The sequence below is a fragment of the Callorhinus ursinus genome, unplaced genomic scaffold (genome assembly GCF_003265705.2).
Source record: "Callorhinus ursinus isolate GAN/ISIS: 27379988/994484 unplaced genomic scaffold, GSC_fseal_2.0 scaffold92, whole genome shotgun sequence".
In the NCBI taxonomy this organism is placed as follows: Eukaryota; Metazoa; Chordata; class Mammalia; order Carnivora; family Otariidae; genus Callorhinus; species Callorhinus ursinus.
This window is the reverse complement of record NW_027397154.1, coordinates 144,768-153,974: the sequence shown is the minus strand read 5'-3', so window position 1 is coordinate 153,974 and position 9,207 is coordinate 144,768. Positions and strand designations below refer to the sequence as shown.

Sequence of the window (9,207 nt, the reverse complement as noted above, 5' to 3'; positions counted from 1 at the left end):
GCGAGCCCTAACATGCTCCCGGCTCTCCAGAGCGCCGCTTCCCGGGTGGATTTGGAGGGCGCCTGGCCCCCTCCTCCCTCGCGCTCTCTCCTTGGCTCCGCCCCCGGGCTGCTCCGCCGCCGACCGTGGCTTCGCTCCCGAGTCCCCGGCCGTGGCCCGCCCGGTGGCCCGCGGTGGCTCTGCGGCGCTCCCAGGCTCCCCCACCCCGCCCCGGCTTTGGCTCCGCTTCCGGATTCCCCCCCACCCCGGCTGTGGCTCCGCCCCCGGCTCTGGTTCTGCGGAGCTCCCAGGTTCTCCCGCCCCCCGTCCCGGCTGTGGCTCCGCCCCCGGCTGTGGCTCCGCCCTCGGCTGTGGCTCCGCCCCCGGGCTCCCAGCCCTCTGCTGTGGCTCTGCGGCGCCCCCGGGTGGCCCCGCGCGCTCTGCGGTTGCTCCCGCCGGCCAGCCCGCCGCGCACGGTTGTCGTGGAGAGGGACGCGGAGGCGCGCCACTGCGGGTGGGGCGAGCGGTGGCCGCGGAGTAGAGACCCCTGGTTCGGCCGTCGCCTGGGCGGGCCCCAACGGAGTCCTGTCTCGCCTCCTCGCCGGGCGAGCAGTCTCAGAGTCGCGGCGGACCGCGCCGGCATGTCTGGCGAGGCGAGTGCGCCCGGGGCCTCCCCCAGGGCCCCGCGTCCCGGGACCCAGAAGTCGTCCAGCTCAGTGACCAAGAAGGGGGATCGCGGGGCCAAGGAGAAGCCGGCCACCGTCCTGCAGCCGGTGGGCGAGGAGGAGCCCAAGAACCCTGGTAGGCGGGCGGCGGGGCTCCGCGTGCGCTCGGCTTTGCCAGGGCGGGTGGGCGCCGTCGTGGTGCCGGGCGCTGCACTGGTCGTGCGGGAAGACGTTCTGGTGCGCGCGACAGCCGAGCGGGGGGAGAATCGTAGCATCTCTGGTGCTAAGGAGCGTTGTGTTCAGCAAGTGCACGTACCCAGCTCTTGGCACTTGGCGGGGTGTTCTGCGTGCTAACCGTTATTAGCAGTGCGGCCTTGGGCACCCTCCTTCTCTGTAGTACGGGGATGTGAGGAGCGGTGGAGTGGACCGTGGGAAAGTGTTTCGTAAACTGCGATTCCTTTGTTCCTCCACAAGCATACGTTGTGCACCCGTGTGACCAGCTCTCTACTCCATCTCGGAATACAAATCCCAGTACTCTCAGCCCAGCTCCTGGAACTCAGCTTGGCAGATGTTTGAATTGAACTTGATCCTAGAGAACCCACACTGTGGTTTGGGATGGTGACAAATGCCATAAGATGTGATAAGATGTATGAGAGAAGAGGGCCCAGGGAGTGATAGGAGGTCGCGGGGGAGGGGAGTGGTGGAGGGAACCCACCAGGCGGTGACTTTGAGTTTCATTCGCTCATTCATCCAACAATTACTTTTTGGATACAGAGAGAACAATAGGCACACAGTCCTTTTACGTTTTCTGGGAAAGGAAAACCACGGCACAGTACAAGTAAGCATGTGGCTCTGTATGTTGCAAGTGAAAGAACCCCAACCCAAACAGATGATACATGAAGGGGAATTTATTGGAATTGGAATTTATTATTATTATTATTTTTCAACCCAAACAGATGATACATGAAGGGGAATTTATTGGAATTGGAATTTATTATTATTATTTTTAAGTAGGCTCCACACCCAACAAAGGGCTCAAACTCATGACCCTGAGATCGAGAGTCACATGCTCTACCAACTGAGCCAGCCAGGAGCCCCGTTTGGAAGTCGTCTGGATTCAAATCCATCTGCTTTGGGAGGGACAGGGGCTTGCTGTCCCTGGACTCATGGGAAACAGACTTGGGGGGAGGCTCTGATTGTCACACCTTGGACAGGTGCCGGTCTCCACACACCGCTCTGTATGGACAATGGCGTGGAAGCGGAGAGAATGAGGCAGGGAGGTGGAGTATGAGGCATTTCAACAGGCCAGATGGGTAGTTGGAATTGAGCAGTGAGGGAGAATGGATTAGGCTTCCTGGAAAAATACTTCCCAAGTAGAAGGTAATAAGAATTGGTGGTCTCGGCCGGGGCGGAAAGAGGACAGAGCCAGAAGGATTCCCAGGTTCCAGGAGGCGGGCTGAGGTGCCATTCAACGCAGACGGGAGGGCCTGGAGGAAGGGCGTGTGAGAGAAGACCTTCGAGGGGGGGATGTCGGCTGGGCAGCTGGACACTTGGGTCTGGAGCCCTCAAGAGAGGGCAGGGCTGGAGATGTCACTTTGGGAGCTGCTGATGTCCGGGTGTATTTAAGGCCTGGGAAAGAGAGATTCCCCTGGGGCAGGAGGGAGTGTAACCAGAGGGCGCAGAGCACTCAGGACCCAGCCTAGAGCTATTAGGGGAGGCGCAGCAGGCGGGGAAGTCCAGCTGGCCGGCCGACAGGTGGGAGAGAATGGGGGTGACCACTGCCCGGGACGCTGGGCAGGGCAACACGGCGGTCAGGGCGGCGCTGCGTGCAGCGCGGCAGGTGCAGGGCTCAGAGCGTGATGGCGGCAGTAGGAAGGTTTTAGGAAGGTTTACGGGTTTAGAGGAAATCCCATCTGCGGGCTTCTGTTTCTCAAGAAGTGCAAAGGCAAGGTCAGTAGTGAGAGTGGGGAGGGAGTGTGCGAGGCGGGGAGCAGGAGCAAGGCCCTTCCGGAGCGGCGCCGTCCCCCAGGTAACCGCTCGCTAAAGCGCAGACGCGGAGGCGGAGCGAGTCGGGCGGGCGGCGAGGTTCAGGCAGGCAGCGCGCTTCTGGAGCCGCGGCGGCCCTCGAGGTGCTGGCCAGGAGCTTTGGCATCGCCGTGAGCTTGTTAGAAATGCAACTCCCCGGACTGCACCGGGTCGGTGGAATCAGGGTTCCTGCGGGGGGCGGGGGGGGGCAGGAAACTGACTGGTTCTCCCGGTTGTTCAAGTTTGAGAAGGTCTGTTGTAGAGAAAGGTGGCGTGGGTGAAGCGGGAAGGGTTGAGGGGCTCCCGCAGCAGGGGGAGCAGCGCCGGCGGGCAGGCAGTGTGCCCGACGCAGCTGTGCGACGGGGTTACGCCGGGGCCTGTCCAGGGAGCTAATGTGTCTTGTGTGTCGCGTTCCCTCTGATGGCTGGGCGCACGAGGAACGTACCTCTCGCTCCTTTGCCACGAGAACCCTCCAACCTCTCATGTCTTGTCCCCACGAACGCCGAGCCCCTGTGCTTCCAGGCCATCTCCCGCCTCCGGGCAGGCTACCTGCTGCCCCTGGGTCAGCCTGCAGCCCCGGCGGCCGGCCGAGTGGGAGTGACGGTGCTGTGGGGGCTCCAGGCTGCTCGGCCCTTGGAAGAGCAGGCTGGCGCCAGGCCAACCCTTCTGCCTGCAGATTCCCCCACGGGCCGGGGACACGCCTTCCCGTCTCCAGGAGCCACTTCTTCCTGGGATGCCCCTGGGGAAGCAGAACCGAGCAGGGGCCTCTGGGGACTCGCTCAGTTCTGCACAGCCCTCGGGATGGGCTGTGGCGGGGGCCTGTCTGAATTAGTGTAACTCTTGAATGAATTGATTATTTCTAAAGCATTTAGAACAGTGCGGGGCAGGAGTAAGTGCTATATACTGGTTTGCTGAGTAAATAAAAGCCGGAGGCTCTGCGGGAGCTCGGTGTCCAAGTGGGGTGCAGGGTGGGGGTGGGGGGCTGGGACTGGAGAGGTGCTCCTGGGTTCCTGCCTTTGCTCACAGCAGGCCTGGGCTTCTTCCCCCCCCCCCCCGTGACCCCGGGCCGTCCCAGCGAACCAGGGGCACGGGAGGAGGCTGGGTGGGGGGACACTGTGGGAGGCGCAGGCCCCCGGGGGGCCGGCGGCGGAAGGGAAGCGGCCTTGACCGGTGGCTGGCTGGAGGCGCCCGTACAAAGGTTAGGCGCCCCGGGTTGTGTGCATCCTGAGCCCTCTGGCCCCCTTTCTCCGGGGTCTGGGTTTCCCGCTCTTTGCTCTCAAGTGTTCTCAGCTGCGGGTCTTTACAACGCATTTTACGTTTAAAAAATGGCTGTAAGGACGTCCTCCTTGGAGGAGGGGTCCCAAGCCCCCGGCGGGTGAGCCCGGGGACACGGGGCCTACGCCGTCCCCGCGGGCGGGGGACACCGCTGGCGCCCGCTGCTCTCTGCTGCCCCCCGGTGGCGGCCTCGGGCCACAGCCGCCGTACCCTCCCGTCGCCCCGCAGAGGAGTACCAGTGCACTGGGGTCCTCGAGACGGATTTCGCCGAGCTCTGCACGCGCTCCGGCTACACTGACTTCCCCAAAGTTGTCCCCCGGCCTCGCCCGCACCCGGCCTTCGTCCCCTCGGCCTCGATGTCGGAAAAGCCCACCTTAGGTGAGTGCCAGAGGAGCCCCGGGGGTGCCTGCCAGGGTCGCCTGGTGCCACCCAGTCTCCCATCGCAAGGCGGGCCGAATGGCTGGGGCGCCGAGCAGTGTGTGCGGCCGTGAAGGGAGGGTTCAAAGTCGGGGGGGTGGAGTGGGTGAGTGTCCCTCCTTCCTTCCCAAACCCCAGCCCACCCCAAGAAGCAGCACCCCCAGGCTGGCGCTCCCCCCCCCACCATGTTAGCAGTACTCCCCTGCGGCCGCCTCCAGGCCGGTGGCTCTGCTTCCTCCCTCCTCACGCCGTCTCCTCGCTCCCCTGCCTTGTAGATGATCAGCGCCTGTCGGGGTCCTGCAGCCTCAACAGTCTGGAGAGCAAATACGTGTTCTTCCGGCCCACCATCCAGGTGGAGCTGGAGCCCGAGGACAAGTCGGTGAAGGAAATCTACATCCGTGGTGAGCCCCGACTGCCCCCAGCCCCGCTGTCCCCCCCCGTCCCCCCCCCAGGCCTGAGGCGTCTTCCTCCTCCTCCTCCTGCAGGTTGGAAGGTCGAGGAGCGGATCTTGGGTGTCTTCTCTAAATGTCTGCCTCCGCTCAGCCAGCTGCAGGCCATCAAGTGAGGGGACACAGGGCTGGGGAGGGCAGAAGGCCGATGTGGGGCGGGGGGGAACAGGTGGGCTCTGGTGGCTTAGGGGAAAGAACTGAAGGGGCCCGGAGACCCCGGGACTGTGTGGGCTGGTGCATGAGGGAGGGTGAGGCTGGAGGGGCCGCCAAGGGAAGGTGAGGCTCCAGCTGGGTTTCTGTACCTTCCAAGTCCAGCTTGTGGAAGGTGGGGCTGACTGATAAGACCCTGACCACCTTCATTGCCCTCCTGCCTCTCTGCACATCCACACTCAGGTCAGAGAGGCGAGTGGGGAGTGGGGAGGGCCCTGGCGGGGTGGGCAGTTGGGGGACGAGAGTGGCATCCCTGCCAAGGGGTGTGTTGGTTTTTGAAGCTCCAATCTGACCAGAAGAAGCGGGTCCCTTTGCTGCCGCACCAGGGCCTAGAGAGCCTGGCCTTCGGGCCCTGTCCCTCCTCGCCTCTCCCCCAGTCCCACCACCACCCACTCTCTCCCTGGAGGTTTTCCCTCATGCCCGCTGCCTGGGGCCTGCCGCTGGACTGAGGGCTGGCCAGGATCAGGCAGCCTGAGAGGGAGAGGAAGGATTTAGGACAGACACTGCAGGGCTGCATGGGCACCATGGCGGCGGGGAGTGTGGGCAGAGCAATGCCACCCCATTTCATGGGTGTAGGACAGGGAGACAGGAAGGCTGCCTGGAGGAGGTGGTGCTGAGCTGAGCTGTGAAGGAGGAAGAGGAGGGGGGCAGGAGCGAGGGGTGAGGTGGTGTCGCTGCAGGTGCGGATTGCAAAGCTGGTTTGGCCGCTCCTTCCCGAGGCTCCCCCAGCAGCCTTGACTTACCCTGCCTCACAGAACACACCCCCAGTGCTTCACACGGCTGGCCCACCTTCCCCGGTGGGGGAGATGGACGGCTGTCCAGGGCCGGGATGGTGTCCTCAACACTCTTCATATAGAACACCGTGAAACATAACTTGTGTCCGTCATGGGCGGCTCACTTGGTTGAGCGACTGCCTTCGGCTCAGGTCAGGATCCCGGAGTCCTGGGATCGAGTCTCGCATCGGGCTCCCTGCTCAGCGGGGAGTCTGCTTCTCCCTCTGACCCTCCCCCCTCTCGTGTGCGCTCTCTCTCTCTCTCTCTCTCATTCTCGCTCTCTCAAATAAATAAATAAATACAATCTTTAAAAAAATTAAAAAAAACACAGATTAGCCAGCAGAAACAAAACTGTAGAATTCATTTTAAGATACAAAAATAGTGGCGCCTGGGTGGCTCAGTCGGTTAGACGTCTGCCTTCGGCTTACGTTATGATCCCAGGGTTCTGGGTTCAAGCTCTGAATCGGGCTCCCTGCTCTGCGGAGAGCCTGCTTCTTTCTCCCTCTGCCTGCCGCTCCCCCTGCTGTGCTCTCTCTTTCCCTCTTTCTCTCTGTCAAATAAAATCTTAAAAAAAATAAGATACAAAAATAAGTCAGATCAACATAATCAAATAATTTACAATGAATGTAATCAGCTTTAGGTGAAAGATGAACCAACCCGAAAGGTTGAGCACTGATACTAAATCGTGGGAGAATATTTTTAAGTAGTGAAATTTCTAGCCATTAGTTCAGTTTTTGTTGTGACTTGGAAAAGGTCCTCTGTTCCTCCTGCCTCACAAATTCCCTCTCAGGGTAGTGGCTTAAAAGAACCACCATTTCTTATCTCTGGGTGTGAGATAAATCCGGGTGCAGCTGAGCTGAGGGTCGCCAGCCGCGGGGGTGGGGGGGGCTCTTGTCTGGGGATGCTGTCACCTGGTCACCTGGCTGGGCTGCAGCTTCTGCCCCCGAGCTGTGCTGCGCATGGCCCCTGACTGGCTGCCGGCAGGCCCCGCGCATGCCCTGGAGCCCCTACTGGGGCTCAGTCCCCCTACTGAGGCCGCAGTCCCTTTGGAACTTGAACTCAGAAGGGACATCTCACCACTTTTGCCATATCCCATTCCGTCAAAGGGAGCCACTGGGTCCAGCCACCCTCCGGGGCAGGAAGTGATGGTCACAGGGATCCTCGCTTAGGCCACGTCACCACAGGCCCCTGTCGCTGGGGAGTGACCCCGCCACCCTTCTGTCCCATATAACTTTCTCTGTTGGAAGGCCATCCTTTGACTCTGTTTCCACGCTGCACCCTAGAGACCCACACCTCCTCTCTGACCCCTTCCCTCCTGGGGCCTCAGTGGTGCCTCCTGGTTCTCGGACCTCCCCCGTCCGCAGGAAGGTGTCTCTGGAGGGCAACCCGCTGCCTGAGCAGTCCTATCACAAGCTCATGGCGTTGGACAGCACGTGAGACTGCTTTTTCTCGCCCCCTTTCTCTGCGCCTGTTCCCCAGTCCAGGTCAGCCCTAGTCCACCCTTCCCTTCCCTCCACCCCCTGCCACGGACCCTCGGTTCCTGCCCCTCCACCCTCAGAGGTCAGGCCCTCCGGAGAGGCGAGCCCCGACCCCACGTTCCTAGTGAGCCTGTTCTCCCCCACCATGCGCAGCATCTCACACTTGTCCCTGCGGAACAACGACATCGATGACCACGGGGCGCAGCTGCTGGGCCAGGCTCTGTCCACGCTGCACAGCTGCAACCGGACCCTGGTCTCACTCAACCTGGGCTTCAACCACATCGGGGACGCGGGTGCTGGCTACATCGCGGATGTGTGTGTCTGGCGGGGACCCAGAGCGGGGAGTGGGGATGCAGGGAGCGGGGCAGCCGGAGGCAGGGCTCACACACGCCCCGCCCCAGGGCCTCCGGCTGAACCGCGCCCTGCTCTGGCTGTCGCTGGCGCACAACCGCATCAAGGACCAGGGCGCCCTGAAGCTGGCCGAGGTGGGTGCGGCGGTGGGGAGGGCGCCGGGGTCCGCGACTGGCGTCTGACCCGGCCGCTCGGCCCAGGTCCTGCGCCCCTTCGAGCTGACACACACTGAGGTGGTGGAGCGTCGCCGCCTCCTGCTGGAGAAGGGGTCTCAGGAGCGCTCACGATCGGTGAGCCCCGCGGCCCCCCGCCTGTCCTAAGCCGGCCCCTCGGGGCAGGCCTAGCAGGCGCCGAGTGTGTCCCCGGGCGGCAGTGTGTGGGGCAAGGGGAAGGATAGAGTTCGAGCCCGAGCAGGCCGGTCACAGCCCCAGAGCTCGGGCTGTTGGCTCACCTGCGGAATGGCGGCTTCCTGGGGCTGCCGGGTGGACTGACACAGTGAACTCACGTAATGCACCTGGAGCCCTGAAAGTGCCCTGCTGTTTCCCTCCCAGCGTGAGCGTCTGAGCCCCCACCCCAGCGTCCCCCCAGAGGTGTCCCCAGCAGCAGTGTCGCGTTTGGGGAGGGGGAGGGGGTGGGGGTGCTGTCAGTCCAGGCACCAGGCGTGAGGCTCCCCTCACTCCTCCTTGAGGGAGGGGTTCTGGCTGCTTCTTCCATCCCCTCCCTTTGTGGGCACAGCCCTCCTCCTCCCGACACGGGGACTCCAAAGCAGAGCGCGAGAAGAACCCCCTGATGGGGGTCAGCAATGCTGCACTGGCCGAAAGGTCAGACAGGGACAGGATGCCCACAGCGAAGACCCCGAGGGGCCTGGGCAAGAAGAAGGAGAAGTCAGGGGTGGGTGTGCCGCGAACCGTGGCCGGGCAGGGGGAGCTTCCGCAGAGCGCAGGCGGGGAGGAGGGCGGGGCCTGGGGAGGCCCTAGATCTGGCCGCTCCGCCCAGCGAGCAGGGCTTCCCCGGCGAGCAGGCCTCTCATCTCTCCTTGCGCCCCACAGGACGGGGTGAAGAAAGAGGAGAAGTCAGGGTCAGGGCAGTCACCCACACAGGGAACTCCCAAGAAAGAAGACGCCACCAAGGCGGGCAAGGGGAGTAAGTGTCGCCGCCCACCGGCGGCCCCTCCTTGCTGTCGGGGAAGGAAGAGCAGTGGGCAGGACGCGGGGCCCGTCCTCCTGGTGCCGGCCCCTCTGGGCCGTGTTTCCTTCCGTTGGCGAGCCCCCCATCCTGCCCCATGTCCCCGCCTGGACCCCCGTGGCATCGCCCTCAGGGAAGGGACCCAGCCACAGAGTTCTGTTCCCGTTGCGCCCGATCCCAAGGTTTGAGGAGCGTCCCTCCTCGCCCAGCCCGTTCCCTCTGGGGCCCCTGGGCGGTATGGCATGTCCGCGCGGTGATCCTGGCTCGTCTCCCCGCTCCAGAGGTCACCGTCCCCGAGCAGAAGCCGAGCAAGGGAAAGGGGCCTAAGACCGGGAACAAAGAGAAGCGCAGCTTCCTGCTGGAGTCCGAGGTAGGCTGGGGGAGCGGGGGGGGGGGGGGG

General features: G+C 63.4%; 1 protein-coding gene across 10 annotated transcripts in view; it reads left to right on the top strand.

Annotated features, from left to right (window-relative positions):
• The first annotated feature begins 455 nt into the window (after positions 1-455).
• Positions 456-9,207, top strand: part of LRRC71 (leucine rich repeat containing 71) — an 11,936-nt gene continuing 3,184 nt past the window's right edge. For 4 of the 10 annotated variants that reach the window (XM_073888619.1, XM_073888621.1, XM_073888618.1 and 1 more), the window contains exons 1-12: positions 456-780; positions 4,173-4,322; positions 4,637-4,762; positions 4,847-4,922; positions 5,126-5,203; positions 7,077-7,226; positions 7,425-7,584; positions 7,673-7,756; positions 7,823-7,912; positions 8,358-8,513; positions 8,672-8,765; positions 9,089-9,177. In XM_073888619.1, coding sequence (XP_073744720.1) covers positions 621-780; positions 4,173-4,322; positions 4,637-4,762; positions 4,847-4,922; positions 5,126-5,203; positions 7,077-7,226; positions 7,425-7,584; positions 7,673-7,756; positions 7,823-7,912; positions 8,358-8,513; positions 8,672-8,765; positions 9,089-9,177 — 1,413 coding nt within the window. In that variant the 5' untranslated portion in view covers positions 456-620. The remainder of the gene's footprint in view (positions 781-4,172; positions 4,323-4,636; positions 4,763-4,846; positions 4,923-5,125; positions 5,204-7,076; positions 7,227-7,424; positions 7,585-7,672; positions 7,757-7,822; positions 7,913-8,357; positions 8,514-8,671; positions 8,766-9,088; positions 9,178-9,207) is intronic. The other 6 variants (XM_025858963.2, XM_073888622.1, XM_073888620.1 and 3 more) reach the window with 5 other exon arrangements.